This window comes from Triticum aestivum, chromosome 5A (genome assembly GCF_018294505.1).
Source record: "Triticum aestivum cultivar Chinese Spring chromosome 5A, IWGSC CS RefSeq v2.1, whole genome shotgun sequence".
NCBI classification, from domain to species: Eukaryota; Viridiplantae; Streptophyta; class Magnoliopsida; order Poales; family Poaceae; genus Triticum; species Triticum aestivum.
The window spans coordinates 477,151,914-477,173,383 of record NC_057806.1 but is presented as its reverse complement, the minus strand read 5'-3'; the positions used below and the strand labels follow the sequence as shown (position 1 = coordinate 477,173,383).

General features: G+C 45.8%; 2 protein-coding genes across 2 annotated transcripts; both read left to right on the top strand.

Annotated features, from left to right (window-relative positions):
• The first annotated feature begins 817 nt into the window (after positions 1 to 817).
• LOC123104159 (peptidyl-prolyl cis-trans isomerase FKBP16-4, chloroplastic) lies at positions 818 to 5,689 on the top strand. Its single transcript, XM_044525916.1, has 9 exons — positions 818 to 1,119; positions 1,213 to 1,274; positions 1,381 to 1,436; positions 2,128 to 2,185; positions 3,509 to 3,583; positions 3,769 to 3,858; positions 4,306 to 4,383; positions 5,252 to 5,292; positions 5,373 to 5,689. Exons 1-9 carry the CDS (start codon positions 936 to 938, stop codon positions 5,398 to 5,400), a joined length of 672 nt encoding a protein of 223 aa, XP_044381851.1. The 5' UTR covers positions 818 to 935; the 3' UTR covers positions 5,401 to 5,689.
• Positions 5,690 to 18,250: 12,561 nt separating this feature from the next.
• On the top strand, positions 18,251 to 20,649 carry LOC123104158 (probable polygalacturonase). The gene is made up of 3 exons (XM_044525915.1): positions 18,251 to 18,984; positions 19,397 to 19,728; positions 20,054 to 20,649. Exons 1-3 carry the CDS (start codon positions 18,431 to 18,433, stop codon positions 20,539 to 20,541), a joined length of 1,374 nt encoding a protein of 457 aa, XP_044381850.1. The 5' UTR covers positions 18,251 to 18,430; the 3' UTR covers positions 20,542 to 20,649.
• Positions 20,650 to 21,470: the final 821 nt, after the last annotated feature.

The following is a 21,470-nucleotide window of genomic DNA, read 5'->3' as shown; positions in this document are numbered from 1 at the left end:
GTACCGAGAGTTGCCCCGAGGGAAAGTGTGAAATGGAGCACGCCATCAATGGCCTCTTTAAATTGAACGTCAATGCTTAAGGTCTCTCTCGACTGGTGCAGTAATCTATGATGGATATGATAATTTTGTTGCTGCCACGGGATCATTTGATTTCCTATGCAGCCGAAGCATCGATGATGGAAGCTCTAGCTATGAAGAAAGGATTAACTTTGATGGCATCGATGGGAATTAATCATATTATTGCTGAATTAGGTTGTATTAAAGTTGATGAAGCTTGTGGTGGCACGACTGCCTGCCTGGTGGATAAAAGAGGTTACTATACTTGCAGATTGTGTTGATCACGCTACGATGATTGGAAACATCCGGTTCAAACACCACAGGCGGGAGGCCAATGGCACTGTCCACTAACTAAGCAAAATTGTTACGAAACCCATTTATTTATCTTGTACTCCCACCGTCCCATAATAAGCGTCTCAATCTTACACTAATTTTAATATAAAGTTATACTCCCTCCGCTCCTTTTTATAAGTCGTTTTAGACAGCTGATTTTGAACTGTTTTGGAAGCTGTCTGAACCGTCTAGAACGTTTTATAAATGTGAACAGAGGAAGTATTAAAGTTGAGACACTTATTTTGAAACCGAGAGAATAATTGGATAGATGCTCATGAATTCAATGCTAGTGTTTTACGATCGATTAATAAAGTAAGTGGCGTGGCGTTCCTTCAAAGAAAAACTCGACTGGATAGGAGCCGAACCCGGCTGAAAGTCGAAGATTCCCCCGGCTTGTTTGGAAGTGGCCTCGCCAGTTGAGCAGCTTGGAAATTTCAGGGGCCACGAACGTCAAGTCCACACGATCCAGCCCCACAAAAATATCCAAAACCAAATCAAACAAGCGCCCCCGCTGCTACCGCCTCGCATCGTCGTCCGCACCACCAATGGAGCTCTCATCCCTCCTGCCCGCCCTGTCCCCGCGCCGCGCCCTCCCGCTCTCCTTCCCCACCGCGTCCAAGACGGCCCGGCGGCCGCGGCCGGCCGCCTTCGCCTGCCGCGCGGACGCCTCCCCGGAAGGGCCATCAACCACCCGGCGATGGTTCGCCTCGCTAGCCGCCGCCACCGCAGGTTCCTGACGCCTCCCCGTCAGTCATTTCCTGATCCAGTTTTATCACCACCTGCCTGTCAGCACGTGCGTTGTTGATGGTTTTTATGGCCCAGCCGTGGGGATTGGCGTCGCCGGAGGAGGGGAGGCTGGCGCCGTGTCGACCAGCAGGAGAGTTGTAAGAACCCGTGTGCCCGACCGTGTCCTGCTTCAGTTGTTCAGGCTTTGGCATCCGATGAGACTGGGCTGAGATTTTTTGCTGTTTGCTCGGTTGATTTGGGCAGTTCAGGAGCAACAAGATTCCGGAGAGCGACTTCATTACTCTGCCTAATGGCATCAAGTATGCATACTCTTTGCTGATTTACCCCGAGATATAGTCTACTGCTAGTCCTAGGCATGGTTTTTTTCACTTTCCGTGAGATTTCGATGAAATTCACTGAATAGTACTAATTTCAGACTTTCAGTAGACACTGAAATATTTACCTTTCGACAGAAATATTTCAGCAATTTCAGTAGTACACAGGAATCCAAATAAATTTTCAAATACTTAACTGGATTCGACTGAATATTTTGGTCCTTTGGCCGAAATGCGAACCGAAATCACTGGAATCACTGAATTTCGGTGATCTCGGTTGTTGCTGAATTTTTTCTGAAAGTGAAAACCATGGTCCTAGGTGCACTTTACCTCTGGTGCTGTGTAGGTGTATTAGTGTAAATTGGACCAGCAATTAATAAGCTCTACAGACTGTGGAATGGTTAGTGCATCAAGCCAGTTACATGGTGTTTTGGTGGACGTGTAGCTCCTAACCTCATATTGTCCTAGATAAGGCGTGTAAGCTTAGTGATACGTGCATTCTAAGCTAACCGATCTTACAAAATAAGATTGAATCTGTTCACAGTATGTGAAAATAGTTGTTGAAGATTTGCTGTGTATGTTTTCTTTTTGTTGGACTTATAAGCCGAAGCATGCTTTGCTAATTAAATTGTCATCACCTGAATGTGACGTAACTTAATTACAAAGTGTTGAGCAGGTACTATGACATCAAAGTAGGAGGTGGGGCCAAAGCAGTTAAGGGATCACGTGTCGCAGTATGTACCACCACCAGTATTTGCATTTTATCTAGCATTTCTAAATCATTTGCATTTGCATTTGCATTTGCATTTGCATAAATGAATCTCTACTTATGAGAAGAACTGATGATGCCGAGGTATCATGAAATGGGAAATCTGAATTGTGCAAACTTTTTGTTACCTCCTTGAAACCATGTAGTTTAATTAATTTGACTCTCTGGTTTTATATTACTATAAATCATTGCATAAAAAGGTGACATCTTATAACTGTAACAACATTCCTTTTCAAGCATGTACATAACACAGCTATCCTTTTGTTTTGTTTTGTTATGTTTTTGCTTGAGGCCCTGTTTGGAATGTAGGCTAGGAAAATCATAGGAATAGGAAAAGTGCAGGAATTAGATGTCATGTCTTGTCGAATCTTATAGGAATCTAAAACACATGAATCATACAACATATATACTACTACTATATAGTGTATCTGTTTTAAACATTCAAATCACAAAACCAAGAAACAATATGGACCATTGATAGAGGCCATTGGATGGTTCAAATTGTTGGGATTCGCAGCTACCGTGCATGCTACAGTAGAACAAAGGCGCTGCACTTGTTGCAGGAAAAGTTCATCTGATTTGCTGCTACGTCCATCAGTGTGTGTAGCTGGTCTGGCGCCGCTCCTCTCACAGTACACACACTGGCAGTGCACCCAATCGCGTCAGCAAGACTGTTCTGGGTCTGCTAAAACCATACCCAATGTGCAATAAACTTTGGCCATGCTTTGCACGTGCCAATGTACTAGTACAACATAGTTGTTTGGACGCTTTGCAGGAAACCATCTCTTGAAAAGAGAGAAAAGAGGAGAGATAAAGAGACATGTTTTACTGGACTTATCAAAGGAATTGAAAACATGAGGTTTGAGCAAATGTTTAGGATCCTCCAACAAGTGGAGGAAAGGAAGGGTTCCTATGGGAATTCTTCAAGCAAACCCTTTCAATCGGAAGGGTGACATAGGAAAAACTCCTATAGGATTTCATTCCTATGAAATTCCTACATAACCCCCTTGTTCCAAAAAAGGCCTGAGTTGTTTTGGTCCTTTTCGGCATTTTATTCTAATATGAAGTTCCAGAATTGTTATTATTATTGATGATTTTGGACAAGAGTGAATTCCCCCTCCTGAAAATTGCAACATTGGCCTAAAGAAACCTTACATTACCTACTAGTGTTCCAACCCATATGTGTTCACTTATTCATACACTAGCTAGATGAATGTTTAGAAAAGTTGCAATTTGTTTTCAGCTTCATTTTTTTCAAGTATGATGATCAATGCCTATCTGAGTGTAGGTACATTACGTGGCCAAGTGGAAGGGCATAACATTCATGACAAGTAGGCAGGGCCTCGGTGTCACTGGTGGAACGGTATTGCCTTACATTTTTGGCTTCTTTCTGTGTAGGATAAATTAGCAATACTCTTCAGTAAATTATCTGTAGCCATATTTCATTCAAGTATGATAGTTGTGCGATGCAGTATTTGAAAAGTGACTGTACTTCAAATATAGTTTTCCTGGTTTAACTTTCGTTTACTTGTCTTAAATCATCTGTAGCCGTATGGGTTTGATGTTGGCAATTCTGAAAGAGGCAATGTTCTAAAAGGATTGGATCTCGGGGTTGAGGGAATGAAAGTTGGAGGCCAGGTGAGTAATTTCTATGGTTTCATTTTGGTTTTGCTCTGCAACCTTTTATTTTCAAATAAACAATCCTGTGACTTTGTAGAGAGCTAAGGTATGTTGATACCAGTTACAGAACATGATGCTCTGCCACAGATAATTAAGCTTCCATCAGTCAACCCTTACAAATGATAGTATTGATGACTTTTAGAGGTTTTTTCATTTATTGATGATTATGAAATATGCTAAGTTGCCTGCATCATGCCAAAAAGCATATATTCATTTTAGCTTCATATAAGTATAAAGATTACATAACAATTATTTCTCGGTTCCGATGAATTATTTATTTTCAGTGACCACTTTATACATGTGAGTATTTTGAGGCATGAACACACATACAAATTCGGCTCCTGTCATGATTTCTTATGTGGAGATCACTTTCATTCTGCAATATGACAATAATGAAAATTTCAGAGGTTGGTTATTGTTCCTCCTGAGCTAGCTTATGGAAAAAAGGGCGTTCAAGAAATTCCTCCTAATGCAACTATTGAGGTAAACAGTCATTTATCTTCATGGAGTAGGATTTTCTACAATAGCTTACCACAGAACTAGTTCTCAAAAGTTCTCAAAAATTTTGAAAAAAATACCAAACCAACACACCTATAATATAACATGATCCAACGGTGGGATTGAAAAAATATGTCTGGATGTGTGCTGGACAAAAATAACAAATGTTCAGTATATATTGATCCTGCAGTGAGTTGAAATGCTTGTTTTTTCGCCGAGGACACATCAATGCATATTTTCACAATCACACCGTTGGATTATTTTATTAAATTAGAGTGAGCCTCTCCTATTTATTTCATATTTTTTAATAACTTTTAAACCGTTAAATGTTTAACAAGTCTTGACTAGTTTTGTGGCAAGCTATGATAGACACAGTTTTACCGCCATTTACATCAATAGTTATTCCATTCTTCTTCAGCTTGTTGCCAGTGTAACTTTGTTGGGATGTGGGGTTGGTGATGGATGGGATCTAGGCTGACGGCGGGGATGTAGGGCTGATGGCACGGGTCAGCTCCGACGGGAGGCCTCGTGTGCGGGGGATCTTTTTTTCCCATGGGGGAATTTTATTGACGGGGATAGAACTGATAGGTGCCCCCCCACCCCTGGTCATAACACGTCCAATGTGACGGTCAAACAAACGGTGTTGACTTTTATGCCACATTAGTGCTTATACGCGGGCCATCCCTGTTATAATCGTGTCAACTTAAAAAAAACAAGCATACATGTTTTTTGCTAAATTTTGCTCCAATACCAGTAGGTTTTAGTGAAGAAAAAAAGTGGTAATTTTTTGAAATCCTAACGCCAATTGTGGTGATTTTTTGCTATTTACTCAATGTTTATGTGTTTTTAACAGCTGGATGTCGAACTACTATCAATCAAACAGAGTCCATTCGGGTATGTGCAGTTATTAGATAATATGCACATGATATTATTTTTTTCTTGCCATTACTAATGAAAAACAATCTGTTCCACAGGAGTCCTGTGAAGATCGTTGAAGGATAATTGTGCATTGACTTCTGCAGAAAATGATGTATATTTGAACATGCTGGAGAGTGTTACTGCAAGAAAGGGGGCTAGATGTATCAGATTTCAGTGGTGCTATTGTGTAAATAAGTGCACCATAATGTAATATTTGACTTTGGAGGCTTTTTTTTGGCTGGTTGGAGAATAAGCAAGTTCCATAAATTATAGTATATATTCAATTCCTTTTTGCATTTTTTTCAGGTACAATCCCTCTCTGTCTCTGTCTGTAACACACACAGTTCTCACTTGTATAGCCTTTGCAGCTTCATCATCTTGTTCTGACTTTTGATATTATTTTTTAGTTCCAGTACTTGATTTTAAGGGTTTCAGTTCCTCTGCAGTTGACTTTTTGCCGGTACTATAGCTGTCAAAATATGCCTCCTATTGCAATCCAATGGGTGCCCTTAGTAGTGATGCGAGCACCAAATAGGAAATTCCTAGATGCTCTTAGTAGCGATATGTATTCAGGCAATACGGAATAACACACGCGTTAATTCGGATAGTTTCTGCAGACTATAAGCATGAGTACTCGTAGACGTTCACCACAAAAAACTGGTAGGTAGTAGTCATAATCACAAGATAATGAGCCAATGGTAAGAATAACTGACCTACATATGATGATGTAAAAAATGTAAAATGAACAGAATAATAATGCTCATTTCGAAAGGAATCAATTGGATTATGGTGTGAAATGTTGGAATAACCCTAAACTGAGTAATAGCTTGTAAAATATGCCATATTGAGTTTTTCTTTTGGAAAATGCAAAAAAATGCATCAAATATTACACAACAAACCGCTCGTCGCGGCGAGAATAGCCCCTGGTGGGCGCGAGAGAATGGTGAAGAGGGAAACGTGTGAGGCCTTAGGGCACAAGTCATCCCCTCTAAGGTATAGGTGCTTAGGGAAGGTGTTGTTGGGGATCGTAGCAGAAATTTAAAATTTTCTACGCATCACCAAGATCAATCTATGGAATCATCTAGCAACGAGAGGGAGAGGAGTGCATCTACATACCCTTGTAGATCGCAAGCGGAAGCGTTCAAGAGAACGGGGATGATGAAGTCGTACTCGTCGTGATCCAAATCACCGAAGATCCTAGCGCCGAACGGACGGCACCTCCGCGTTCAACACACGTACGGAGCGAGGACGTCTCCCGCACCTTGATCCAGCAAGGAGGAGGGAGAGGTTGAGGAAGAGGGCTTCAACAGCAGCACGACGGCGTGATGGTGGTGAAGCAGCAGTACTCCGGCAGGGCTTCGCCAAGCTCTTACGGAGGAGGAGAGGTGTTGGGGAGGGGAGGGGCTGCGCCTTGGATGTTGTATGCAGCCCTCCCCTTGCGCCTTGGATCTAGAGGGGGCGGCGGCCAAGGGGAGGGGGCTTGCCCCCCAAGCAAGGGGGGCGTGGTTTCCCCCCCAACCCTAGGCGCATGGGCCCAAGGGGGGTGCGCCCAGCCCATGTAGGGCTGGTTCCCTTTCCTCAACAGCCCATTAGGCCCTCCGAGAGAGGTGGCCCCTCCCGGTGGACCCCCGGAACTCCTTCGGTGGCCCCGGTACAATACCGATACGCTCCCGAACATTTCCGGTGACCGTATGACAACTTCCTACATATAAATCTTCACCTCCGGACCATTCCGGAACTCTTCGTGACGTCTGAGATCTCATCCGGGACTCCGAACAACATTCGGTAATCACATACAAGTCTTCCTAATAACCCTAGCGTCATCGAACCTTAAGTGTGTAGACCCTACGGGTTCGGGAACCATGCAGACATGACCGAGACAACTCTCCGGCCAATAACCAACAGCGGGATCTGGATACCCATGTTGGCTCCCACATGTTCCATGATGATCTCATCGGATGAACCATGATGTCGAGGATTCAAGCAATCCCGTATACAATTCCCTTTGTCAATCGGTACGTTACTTGCCCGAGATTCGATCGTTGATATCCCAATACCTCGTTCAATCTCGTTACCGGCAAGTCACTTTACTCGTTCCGTAATGCATGATCCCGTGACCAACTACTTAGTCACACTGAGCTCATTATGATGATGCATTACCGAGTGGGCCTAGAGATACCTCTCCGTCATACGGAGTGACAAATCCCAGTCTCGATTCATGCCAACCCAACAGACACTTTCGGAGATACCTGTAGTGCACCTTTATAGCCACCCAGTTACGTTGTGACGTTTGGTACACCCAAAGCACTCCTACGGTATCCGGGAGTTGCACAATCTCATGGTCTAAGGAAATGATACTTGGCACTTAGAAAAGCTCTAGCAGACGAACTACACGATCTTGTGCTATGCTTAAGATTGGGTCTTGTCCATCACATCATTCTCCTAATGATGTGATCCCGTTATCAATGACATCTAATGTCCATAGTCAGGAAACCATGACTATCTGTTGATCAACGAGCTAGTCAGCTAGAGGCTCACTAAGGACATGTTGTGGTCTATGTATTCACACATGTATTACGATTTCTGGATAATACAATTATAGCATGAACAATAGACAATTATCATGAACAAGGAAATATAACAATAATCATTTTATTATTGCCTCTAGGGCATATTTCCAACAGTCTCCCACTTGCACTAGAGTCAATAATCTAGTTACATTGTGATGAATCGAACACCCATAGAGTTCTGGTGTTGATCATGTTTTGCTCGAGGAAGAGGTTTAGTCAACGGATCCGCGACATTCAGGTCCGCATGCACTTTACAAATATCTATGTCTCCATTTTGAACATTTTCACGAATGGAGTTGAAACCTGGGATCCTTGGCAAGGGCAATAGCTCCAGTGTTGTCACAGAAGAGAGTCATCAGGCCCGACGCATTGGGAATAACTCCTAGGTCGGTAATGAACTCCTTCACCTAGATTGCTTCTTGTGCTGCCTCCGAGGCTGCCATGTACTCCGCTTCACCTGTAGATCCTGCCACGACGCTTTGCTTGCAACTGCACCAGCTGACTGCCCCACCATTCAAAATATACATGTATCCGGTTTGTGACTTAGAGTCATCCAGATCTGTGTCGAAGCTAGCATCGACGTAACCCTTTACGACGAGCTCTTCGTCACCTCCATAGACGAGAAACATATCCTTAGTCCTTTTCAGGTACTTCAAGATATTCTTGACCGTTGTCTAGTGTTCCATGCCGGGATTACTTTGGTACCTTCCTACCAAACTTAAGGCAAGGTTTACATCAGGTCTGCTACACAGCATGGCATACATGATAGACCCTATGGCCGAGGCATAGGGGACAACACTCATCTTTTCTCTATCTTCTGCCGTGGTCGGGCATTGAGCCGTGCTCAATCTCATACCTTGCAATAGAGGCAAGAACCCCTTCTTGGACTGATCCATATTGAACTTCTTCAATATCTTGTCAAGGTACGTACTTTGTGAAAGACCAATGAGGCGTCTCGATATATCTCTATAGATCTTGATGCCTAATATATAAGCAGCTTCTCCAAGGTCCTTCATTGAAAAACACTTGTTCAAGTAGGCCTTTATGCTTTCCAAGAATTCTATATCATTTCCCATCAATAGTATGTCATCCACATATAATATGAGAAATGCTACAGAGCTCCCACTCACTTTCTTGTAAACACATGCTTCTCCATAAGTCTGCGTAAACCCAAACGCTTTGATCATCTCATCAAATCGAATGTTCCAACTCCGAGATGCTTGCACCAGCCCATAGATTGAGCGTTGGAGCTTGCACACCTTGTCAGCATTCTTTGGATCGACAAAACCTTTCGGCTGCATCATATACAATTCTTCCTTAAGGAAACCATTAAGGAATGCCGTTTTGACGTCCATTTGCCATATCTCATAATCATAGAATGCGGCAACTGCTAACATGATTCGGACGGACTTCAACTTCGCTACGGGTGAGAAAGTCTCATCGTAGTCAACCCCTTGAACTTGTCGATAACCCTTAGCGACAAGTCGGGCCTTATAGATGGTCACATTACCATCCGTGTCTGTCTTCTTCTTAAAGATCCATTTATTTTCTATGGCTCGCTGATCAACGGGCAAGTCAGCCAAAGTCCATACTTCGTTTTCATACATGGATCCTATCTCGGATTTTATGGCTTCCAGCCATTTGTCGGAATCTGGGCCCGCCGTCGCTTCTTCATAGTTTGAAGGTTCACCATTGTCTAACAACATGATATCCAGGACAGGGTTGCCGTACCACTCTGGTGCGGAACGTGTCCTTATGGATCTTCGAAGTTCAGTAGCAACTTGATCTGAAGTTTCATGATCATCATCATTAACTTCCTCCCTAGTCGGTGCAGGCACCTCAGGAACAATTTCTTGAGCTGCGCCACTCTCCGGTTCAAGAGGCAATACTTCATCAAGTTCTACTTTCCTCCCACTTACTTCTTTCGAGAGAAACTCTTTCTCTGGAAATGATCCATTCTTGGCAACAAAGGTCTTGCCTTCGGATCTAAGATAGAAGATATACCCAATAGTTTCTTTAGGGTATCCTATGAAGACGCATTTTTCCGATTTGGGTTCGAGCTTTTCAGGTTGAAGTTTCTTGACATAAGCATCGCATCCCCAAACTTTTAGAAACGACAGCTTAGGTTTCTTACCAAACCACAATTCATACGGTGTCGTCTCAACGGATTTCGACGGAGCCCTATTTAAAGTGAACGCGGCAGTCTCTATAGCATAACCCCAAAATGATAGCGGTAGATCGGTAAAAGACATCATAGATCGTACCATATCCAATAGGGTGCAATTACGATGTTCGGACACACCATTACGCTGTGGTGTTCCAGGCGGCGTGAGTTGTGAAACTATTCCACATTTTCTTAAGTGCGTGCCAAATTTGTGACTCAAATATTCTCCCCCACGATCTGATCGTAAGAACTTGATTTTCCTGTCACGTCGATTCTCAACCTCACTTTGAAATTCCTTGAACTTTTCAAAGGTCCCAGACTTGTGTTTCATTAAGTAGACATACCCATATCTACTTAAGTCATCAGTGAGGGTGAGGACATAACGATAGCCACCGCGAGCCTCGACGCTCATTGGACCGCACACATCAGTATGTATGATTTCCAATAAGTTGCTTGCTCGCTCCATTGTTCCGGAGAATGGAGTCTTGGTCATTTTGCCCATGAGGCATGGTTCGCATGTGTCAAATGATTCATAATCAAGAGACTCCAAAAGTCCATCCTCATGGAGTTTCTTCATGCATTTGACACCAATGTGACCAAGGCGGCAGTGCCACAAGTATGTGGGACTATCATTATCAACCTTACATCTTTTGGCATTCACACTATGAATATGTGTAACATCACGTTCGAGATTAAATAAGAATAAGCCATTGACCAGCGAGGCATGACCATAAAACATATCTCTCATATAAATAGAACAACCATTATTCTCAGATTTAAATGAGTAGTCATCTCACATTAAACGAGATCCAGATACAATATTCATGCTCAAAGCTGGCACTAAATAACAATTATTGAGGTTTAAAACTAATCCCGTAGGTAAATACAGAGATAGCGTGCCGACGGCGATTACATCGACCTTGGAACCATTCCCGACGCGCATCGTCACCTCGTCCTTCGCCAGTCTCTGTTTATTCCGCAGTTCCTGTTTTGAGTTACAGATATGAGCAACTGCACCAGTATCAAATACCCAGGAGCTACTACGAGCGCTGGTTAGGTACACATCAATAACATGTATATCACATATACCTTTGGTATTGCCGGCCTTCTTTTCCGCTAAGTATTTGGGGCAGTTTCGCTTCCAGTGACCGTTTCCCTTACAATAAAAGCACTCAGTCTCAGGTTTGGGTCCATTCTTTGACTTCTTCCCGGCAGCTTGCTTACCGGGCGCGGCAACTACCTTGCCGTCCTTCTTAAAGTTCTTGTTACCCTTGCCTTTCTTGAACTTAGTGGTTTTATTCACCATCAACACTTGATGTTCCTTTTTGATTTCCACCTCCGCTGATTTCAGCATTGAATATACCTCGGGAATGGTCTTTTCTATCCCCTGCATATTGAAGTTCATCACAAAGCTCTTGTAGCTAGGTGGGAGCGACTGAAGGATTCTGTCAACGACCGCATCATCCGGGAGATTAACTCCCAACTAAGACAAGCGGTTGTGCAGCCCAGACATTTTGAGTATGTGCTCGCTGACAGAACTGTTCTCCTCCATCTTACAACTGTAGAACTTGTCGGAGACTTCATATCCCTCGACCCGGGCGTGAGCTTGGAAAACCATTTTTAGCTCTTGGAACATCTCATATGCTCCGTGTTGCTCAAAACGCTTTTGGAACCCCGGTTCTAAGCTGTAAAGCATGCCGCACTGAACCAGGGAGTAATCATCACTACGCGTCTGCCAAGCGTTCATAACGTCTTGTTCTGCAGGGAAAACAGGTGCTTCACCTAGCGGTGCATCAAGGACATATGCTTTCCTGGCAGCTATGAGGATAATCCTCAGGTTACGAACCCAGTCCGTATAGTTGCTGCCATCGTCTTTCAGCTTGGTTTTCTCTAGGAACGCGTTGAAATTGAGGGCAACATTAGCGTGGGCCATTTGATCTACAAGACATATTGCAAAGATTTTAGACCATGTTCATGATAATTAAGTTCATCTAATCAAATTATTTAATGAACTCCCACTCAGATAGACATCCCTCTAGTCATCTAAGTGATACATGATCCGAGTCAACTAGGCCGTGTCCGATCATCACGTGAGACGGACTAGTCATCATCGGTGAACATTTTCATGTTGATCGTATCTTCTATACGACTCATGTTCGACCTTTCGGTCTTCCGTGTTCCGAGGCCATGTCTGTACATGCTAGGCTCGTCAAGTCAACCTAAGTGTATTGCGTGTGTAAATCTGGCTTACACTCGTTGTATGCGAATGTTAGAACCTATCACACCCGATCATCACGTGGTGCTTCGGAACAACGGACCTTAGCAACGGTGCACAGTTAGGGGAACACTTTCTTGAAATTATTGCGAGGGATCATCTTATTTATGCTACCGTCGTTCTAAGCAAATAAGATGTAAAATATGATAAACATCACATGCAATCAAATAGTGACATGATATGGCCAATTTCATTTTGCTCCTTTTGATCTCCATCTTCGGGGCGCCATGATCATCGTCGTCACCGGCATGACACCATGATCTCCATCATCATGATCTCCATCATCGTGTCTTCATGAAGTTGTCTCGTCAACTATTACTTCTACTACTATGGCTAACGGTTAGCGATAAAGTAAAGTAATTACATGGCATTTATGTTGACACGCAGGTCATAAATAAATTAAGACAACTCCTATGGCTCCTGCCGGTTGTCATACTCATCGACATGCAAGTCGTGATTCCTATTACAACAACATGATCAATCTCATACATCACATATATCATTCATCACATCCTTTTGGCCATATCACATCACACGGCATATGCTGCAAAAACAAGTTAGACGTCCTCTAATTGTTGTTGCAAGTTTTACGTGGCTGCTATAGGTTTCTAGCAAGAACGTTTCTTACCTACGCCAAAACCACAACGTGATATGCCAATTTCTATTTACCCTTCATAAGGACCCTTTTCATCGAATCCGATCTGACTAAAGTGGGAGAGACAGACACCCGCTAGCCACCTTATGCAACTAGTGCATGTCAGTCGGTGGAACCGGTCTCACGTAAGCATACGTGTAAGGTCGGTCCGGGCCGCTTCATCCCACGATGCCGCCGAATCAAGATAAGACTAGTAACGACAAGTAAATTGACAAAATGAACGCCCATAACAACTTGTGTTCTACTCGTGCATAGAAACTACGCATAAACCTGGCTCTGATACCACTGTTGGGGATCGTAGCAGAAATTTAAAATTTTCTACGCATCACCAAGATCAATCTATGGAGTCATCTAGCAACGAGAGGGAGAGGAATGCATCTACATACCCTTGTAGATCGCAAGCGGAGGCGTTCAAGAGAACGGGGATGATGGAGTCATACTCGTCGTGATCCAAATCACCGAAGATCTTAGCGCCGAACGGACGGCACCTCCGCGTTCAACACACGTACGGAGCGAGGACGTCTCCCGCGCCTTGATCCAGCAAGGAGGAGGGAGAGGTTGAGGAAGAGGGCTCCAACAGCAGCACGACGACGTGGTGGTGGTGAAGCAGCAGTACTCCGGCAAGGCTTCGCCAAGCTCTTACGAAGGAGGAGAGGTGTTAGGGAAGGAAGGGGCTGCGCCTTGGATGTTGTATCAAGCCCTTCCCTTGCCCCTCTATATATAGGGGAAGGAGGAAGGGGGCCGGCCCCCTCTAGATGAGATCTAGAGGGGGGGTGGCCAAGGGGAGGGGGCTTGCCCCCCAAGCAAGGGGGGCGCCCCCTTTAGGGTTTCCCCCCAACCCTAGGCGCATGGGCCCAAAGGGGGATGCGCCCAGCCCATGTAGGGCTGGTTCCCTTTCCTCAACAGCCCATTAGGCCCTCCGAGAGAGGTGGTCCCTCCCGGTGGACCCCCGGAACTCCTTCGGTGGCCCCGGTACAATACCGATACGCCCCCGAACATTTCCGGTGACCGTATGACAACTTCCTACATATAAATCTTCACCTCCAGACCATTCCGGAACTCCTCGTGACGTCCGGGATCTCATCTGGGACTCCGAACAACATTCGGTAATCACATACAAGTCTTCCTAATAACCCTAGCGCCATCGAACCTTAAGTGTGTAGACCCTACGGGTTCGAGAACCATGCAGACATGACCGAGACAACTCTCCGGCCAATAACCAACAGCGGGATCTGGATACCCATGTTGGCTCCCACATGTTCCATGATGATCTCATCGGATGAACCACGATGTCGAGGATTCAAGCAATCCCGTATACAATTCTCTTTGTCAATCGGTACGTTACTTGCCCGAGATTCGATCGTCGGTATCCCAATACCTCGTTCAATCTCGTTACCGGCAAGTCACTTTACTCGTTCCGTAATGCATGATCCCGTGACCAACTACTTAGTCACACTGAGCTCATTATGATGATGCATTACCGAGTGGGCCCAGAGATACCTCTCCGTCATACGGAGTGACAAATCCCAGTCTCGATTCATGCCAACCCAACCGACACTTTCGGAGATACCTGTAGTGCACCTTTATAGCCACCCAGTTACGTTGTGACGTTTGGTACACCCAAAGCACTCCTACGGTATCCGAGAGTTGCACAATCTCATGGTCTAAGGAAATGATACTTGACACTTAGAAAAGCTCTAGCAGACGAACTACACAATCTTGTGCTATGCTTAAGATTGGGTCTTGTCCATCACATCATTCTCCTAATGATGTGCCCGTTATCAATGACATCTAATGCCCATAGTCAGGAAACCATGACTATCTGTTGATCAACGAGCTAGTCAACTAGAGGCTCACTAGGGACATGTTGTGGTCTATGTATTCACACATGTATTATGGTTTTCGGATAACACAATTATAGCATGAACAATAGACAATTATCATGAACAAGGAAATATAATAATAATCATTTTATTATTGCATCTAGGGCATATTTCCAAGAGGTGTTTGGTAAAATAAACCGAGTTTTTCTTAAACATCAGTGTTTGTCTCTATAGGAGGGGTACCTGATTAAGGCCCAGTTCTTTTCAGCTTTCAATTCTTGCCCACGGAATCTGATGTCCAGTTCTTTTCTTAAATTCCAATCTAAGATTGTAGGATGAGTTGTGTTTTGACATGTTTGTAATGTCCCCGTACTAAAATTGTGTGCTAAATTGCTAACACTTAGTTGTTTCGAACAGTTACTCGTCGAATATGAGCATGAAAATGAATATCATAGAGTGCTAAATATTACAATTAGAGTGGTTGTAAAGTTTCTTTCCGTGCAGAAGGGGTCAACTACAAATAGAAGGAATAATCTCAATGTATAAGACTGACAGTAATAGACATTCATCAATTTAACACCATTGACACCGGCCATCGATTTAGCAGAGAGGAGGAGGGCATGGGAGACAAGGAGCCAAGGAGGAAGAGCAACTCGAGGGAAGAGGTGGCCTCCGACGAGCTCATGCGAGGGCCGGCCGAGTTCCGGCGAGGCGAGGCCAGAGCCGCCGAACGAGATCGGGCGAGCTCCGGCGAGGCGAGGCCGAAGGTGCTTGGCGAGACCGGGGCGGTGGCCGGCGCTGGAGGGAACTCAGTGGCGGTTGGGAATGGAGGGAACCTAGTGGCGGCTGGAGTCTAGCAAGAGAGAAAGAAAAACCGTCTGACACGATTGTTTTCGTGCATGCGGTGGTGTTCGGTGAGCGTGGCATATTGGATGTAATTCCAAGCTCTAAGGGGTAGCAGCTTAATTCGAACCATTTTCTTTTGCGGGAGCTCGTAGAATCACTAGAATCATGGGTTTGAGCCAATTTTTCATTGCACTGATTCTGATGATTCTCGGAAAATTTTGAAGAAGCAGTTTAGGGCTCTTTTCAGCTTATTGATTCTTCAAACTCAATTGTTGGGAATCACCAGAAAAGAACTGGCCTTACATATTATTTTTTCTAAGCACCCTGCATTGTACGAGGTCTAAGAGCATCTCCAGCCGCGCCCCCAACAGGCCCCCTAGGCCACTTTTCCGGCGCCGACGCCAAAAAAACGCCCCAGTCGCGCTCCCATGACGCCGAAAAGTGCCGGTTCGGCCCGTTTTTGGGCCCGATGATCGCAGACCAAACCCGGCGCACTGGGGGGCGATCAGGGGCTCCGACGCAAGGGAAAAGCGCGGCTGGCCCACACCGTCAGGCGAAAAGTTTTCTTCCCCGACTCGCCTCCCGCCCCTCGCGCCCTTGGCCGCCACTAGCAGTATCCCGGCGCCACCCGCCACCCTTCACCGCTAGATAGTCAATCCCCGCCGGAAAAGTAGCAAAGGTTTGCCGAGGCAGCCCCTCCACCAGCAGCTGGGCGATTCCGGCCGCAGAGGGGCAGTTTAGCGGCAGGGTACACGCCCATCGGGCACAAGGTGTTCGGCGATTTGCCTGCCTCGGTGATGGACTCGGATGACGAGGAAGCGTTCGCCGCGCTGCTGGAGGAGGAAGCCGAGGCCGACGTCCAGAAAGAAGAGCATCTCATGGTGCTCGCCGCCCTCGCCCAGCTACTGGCGATCAATGAAAAGCCGCGGCGAGGTGGCTCGGCGCCGGGGCGGGTGAAAGCAAAGAACCGACATCGTCTCGAAGGCTACTGCATGCTCTACTCCGACTACTTCGCCGATGCTCCACTTCACGGCGACAAAACATTTCGGCGCCGTTATCGAATGAGCCGAAAGCTATTCCTTAGGATTGTGAATTCCATCCGGGAGTTCGACGGCTACTTCAAGTGCAAGAAGGATTGCACCGGCAAACTTGGATTCACCTCGATCCAGAAGTGCACAACAGCGATGAGAATGCTTGCATACGGAGCTCCCGATGATTCACTTGACGACTATGGGCGCATGGCCGAGTCCATTAGCATTGAGTGTTTCTACAAGTTCTGTCGGGCAGTGGTGGCAGTGTTTGGACCGCAATACTTGAGAACATCCAATGCGGAAGACACTGCTCAGATCCTAGCACAGAATGCAGCAAGAGGATTTCCTGGGATGCTTGGAAGCATCGACTGCATGCATTGGAAATGGAAGAACTGCCCATTTGCTTGGCAGGGATGTATAAAGGCGCCAAAGGCGGTTGCAGTGTGGTACTTGAGGCGGTGGCCACACAGGACCTCTGGATTTGGCACTCCTTTGGTATGCCAGGAACTCACAATGACATCAACGTGCTGCAGTGCTTCCCTGTCTTTGCCAAACTTGTTGAAGGTCATTCTCCTCCGGTGAACTTCGAGATCAATGGGCGGCACTACAACAAGGGGTACTACCTAGCTGATGGCATCTATCCGAGATGGTCTACATTTGTGAAGACTATCTCAAACGCTGTGCCAGGAGATAAGAAGTCCTACTTTGCCAAGATGCAGGAGGCTTGCAGGAAGGATGTCGAGCGGGGTTTTGGTGTGCTCCAATCTCGATTTGCCGTTGTCCGCTATCCTGCTCAGACCTGGTCAAAAGATCAAATGTGGGAGATCATGACTTGCTGTGTCATCTTGCACAACATGATCATCGAGAGCGAGCAGGAAGAGCCAGTGTTTGACACTGAACCATACTACATGCAGGGTCCTCTAGCCGAAGTTGATCACCAGCTACTGGCAACCTGGACTGCCTACCTCAGTGTGCGTCAGGAGATCTGAGACCCACAGGTGCATCATCAACTGCAGCAGGATCTGGTGGAGTACATATGGAGGCTCAAGGGCGACGCCGGGCTCGACGTGTGATGAAATATGAATTTTTATTTGTTGAACTATTTGTTGTTGCACTATTTTATTGAACTATTTGATTTTCTGTGATGAACTATGTGATAAAAAAATTTATGTTCATAATTGAACGCCGAGCCACGACGAACCACGCCGAATATGGACCGATTCTTGCTCATATGAGGTATTTATTCGTCGAAAGTGGGCTAAAAATTGGGCCAATCTCGACGCCTGGGGGCAACGAATGGACGTCCAATCGCCCCCAACGCCGATTGTATCGTCTGCTCGTCCTTAAAGGGCGATTTTTATGCCTTCTGAAGGGCAAACGACTGGAGATGCTCTAAATATCCCCGCTTCAATTCAGGAAGAACAGGTGGGCAGAAACTACTATTTCAAGTGCATTTCACTCATTTAAGCAAGTCAAAAACAGCTCCGATTGATTCGCACAAAAACAGCCGGTCCGACTCCAATCAGCTCCGAGTCACTCTGCAACAGCTTTATCCGGTCACCCGCTTTCAGCAACAAACCCCTTTCTCGCCCCCACATCATCTTCCTCCTCCTCCTCCCCATGACGGCGACATGTCCTCCGATCCAACCGCAAAAGCCGAGCGCCTCGCGTGCGGTTCCTTCCCACCCCATGCTCCCACAGCAGCTCCACCATCGCTAGCTCGGGGACGAGCACAAGCGTCAACACCGCAATGGCGGCACCCCCTCTCCTCCTGCTCGCGGCCCTCCTGCTGCTGCTCCCGGCCGCCGCGCGGTCCGCGCCCGCCCGCGTCTTCTCCGTCGCGGACTACGGCGCGGCGGGCGACGGGTCGCGCTACGACACGGCGGCCATCCAGGCGGCCGTCGACGCCTGCGCGGCGGCGGGGGGCGGCCGCGTGCTCCTCCCGGCGCCCGGGGACTACCTGACGGCGACCGTGCGCCTCCGCTCGCGCGTGGTGCTCGAGGTGGCCCCCGGCGCGCGGCTGCTGGGCGGGACCCGGCAGCGGGACTACCCGCCCGAGTTCCGCCGCTGGTACGTCGTGCTGGCCGAGAACACCACCGGCGCGGGCGTCACCGGCGGCGGCGAGATCAACGGCCAGGGCGGCGCCTTCGTGGTCACGCCCAGCGCGCAGAAGAACGTCATGGTCAGCTGGAACGCCACGGGGGACTGCCTGGGCGACGAGTGCCGCCCGCGGCTCGTCGGCTTCATCGACTCCAAGGACGTCGCGGTCCATGACATCACCCTCAACCAGCCGGCCCTGTGGTGGTCAGCTCTTCTTGCTCCCTAGCTTCGCTCTGATCCAACTCATAGAAGATACATTGGCAAAACCTATGTAGTGTAGTGTAGTCATGTAAATGCACTGACTTGTCTAATCCTTGCACGATGTCTGGAGTCTAAACTCAAATGATACTAGAATCAATTAAGTACACACATTCAACATCACCTGCTGTTATTAGTTGTTACTTGTTGTGGGTTCACTCGAGACAGATCGATATTTAGGTAGGATTGGGCGATATTTAGTAGTTAACCAACTACACACATTTGCAATCAGTTGCTGTTATTAGCTCTTACCTGTCATATGTCCACTACAGACTTAAACACACTTTGGTACAATCAGTGAACTAGAAAAAGGAAATTTTCTTTCAACGGTTACTTGATACGCTTGAATTCTCTGCAGCCTGCATCTTGTCAGGTGTGACAACTCGGTGATCCGCAATGTCTCTATATACGGGGATTTCGACACTCCTAACAATGACGGGATTGACATCGAAGATTCAAACAACACGGTCATCACCGATTGCCACATAGACACCGGAGATGATGCGATCTGCCCAAAGTCTAGCACAGGGCCTGTTTACAACTTGACAGCAACAAATTGCTGGATCCGTACTAAATCGTGCGCTATCAAATTTGGAAGTGCAAGCTTTTTCAACTTTGAGAAGCTGCTCTTTGACAACATTACTATAGTTGATTCACATCGAGGACTTGGAATGCAGATCCGTGATGGAGGTATTGCCTTTTTTGCTTCCAATTGTCAATGAACTGTCATACTATCAGGCGGCATAACTGAATATCTTATTAAAGAAAACTGCTATGTTGATTGCCACTTTGAGGCATTGGGGGGTGGGGGGCACCGCCCCCCTCCACTCCTAGCCCAAGCAATAGAAATAATTATCAGTTAGTGCTTGGGCTTAAATTTGTCTCTGGATAAAGTGTTGAATTGGTTTGGCACCTTGAATTTTTACTTAGCAGTGATCCTATGTTGTACTTTGAGCTATTGCTTTAATTAGTGGGTCATTTAAGCATCCTGATTTGGAGATACATAATTTTGCAGGGAATGTTAGTGATGTGACATTTTCAAACATCAAAATGCGGACTAGGTACTACCATCCTTCATGGTGGGGGAGAGCTGAACCGATCTACATCACTACCTGTCCAAGGCACCCTGATTCCAAAGAAGGCACCATTTCAGATGTTCGTTTCATCAACATCTCATCAGTATCAGAAAACGGTGTTTTCCTGGCTGGATCGAAGCACGGATTGCTTCGCAACTTGAAGTTCAAGAATGTTGAGCTGACCTACAAGAGGTGGACAAACTACACTGGGGGCCTGTATGACTACAGACCTGGATGCCGGAAGATGGTGAAGCACAAGACTGGCGGTATGATGCTGGAGCACATCTCAGGCCTGGAGGTTGACAATGTCAGCATGAGATGGTGGAGAGGAAGCCTGGAAGGGTGGGATGTTAACCCGCTCCTCTTCCGGCCATCCACTATTGACGGGCTGTCGTTCCACGATTGGCAATCGCTGGATGTTCAATAGCGGACCAGCTGAATCTCACCCTTATGTCGATATGTATCATGTATCCACGATGAATAAGCCACGATTCTTTGTGTGCTATCTTTGAATAAAAGATCCCAATTCAAAACAGCACACTTTGTTGATTTCTGCATACATGGGGTATTCTTTTGGGAAGAGTATAAATAAACGATCCAATCCCAAACAGCATGATGTACTCATTTCTGCTGTCTGCATATATGAAGGAGATTGCCTGGCTTGGCTGTGTTCTGGGCTTGAATTCAAGACTGTAGAGCTGATTCGTGTGAGCCGATTTGCACTTGTCAGTACTTATTCAAGTGAACCTTCCACCTAAAATGGACGAATAATGAAGTTTAGTATGCTGTGTTTGAAAGAGCTGATCAATGGCTTGTGTTTTGTCCTATTTTTTTTTTTCATGCTTCAGAATCATTTCTCCCCTATCAAAAGCCAGGTCAAGTAGATGGAGCTATTATCCATTTTTCAGATGTGAGCGTAGAAGTTTCTAGAAGTTTTTGCTGATATATTGACAAAGGAATTTCTTATCAGTATTTGAGATTAACAACACATGTTGTACAATAGTTTTGTGGAAGAAATATGCCGGCTTTATTAAATCATGACTCGCAAAAGAGCAGCCGTAGTACCAAGGTGAAGAGGCGACCAAAATCTAGGAGATAATTTACATATGTAGCTATTTTTTGTAAAACAATCTTAAAGCATATTCTCGTACATTTTTACATATATAAAGTTCTTAAAAAAATTTGGAGAGGGTAGAGCTATAGTAACTAAGTGAACAACCCGACTAAATGTACTGTAGTAAATGGCACACAAATCTAATATTGAAAAAATATGCTTGAAGCATATTCACATCTCATTTGGAGAGGGAATTCTCATATTTTTTTCGGCAGTCCTTAGTGACAATATTACTTTTTTTT

Coding starts and splice junctions, on each gene's coding strand:
- LOC123104159 (XM_044525916.1), top strand. CDS start 936: ATGGAGCTCTCATCCCTCCTGCCCGCCCTGTCCCCGCGCCGCGCCCTC. Junction 2,186..3,508: donor TTAAGGGATCACGTGTCGCA/GTATGTACCACC, acceptor ATCTGAGTGTAG/GTACATTACGTGGCCAAGTG. Junction 5,293..5,372: donor ATCAAACAGAGTCCATTCGG/GTATGTGCAGTT, acceptor TCTGTTCCACAG/GAGTCCTGTGAAGATCGTTG.
- LOC123104158 (XM_044525915.1), top strand. CDS start 18,431: ATGGCGGCACCCCCTCTCCTCCTGCTCGCGGCCCTCCTGCTGCTGCTC. Junction 18,985..19,396: donor AACCAGCCGGCCCTGTGGTG/GTCAGCTCTTCT, acceptor AATTCTCTGCAG/CCTGCATCTTGTCAGGTGTG. Junction 19,729..20,053: donor AATGCAGATCCGTGATGGAG/GTATTGCCTTTT, acceptor ATAATTTTGCAG/GGAATGTTAGTGATGTGACA.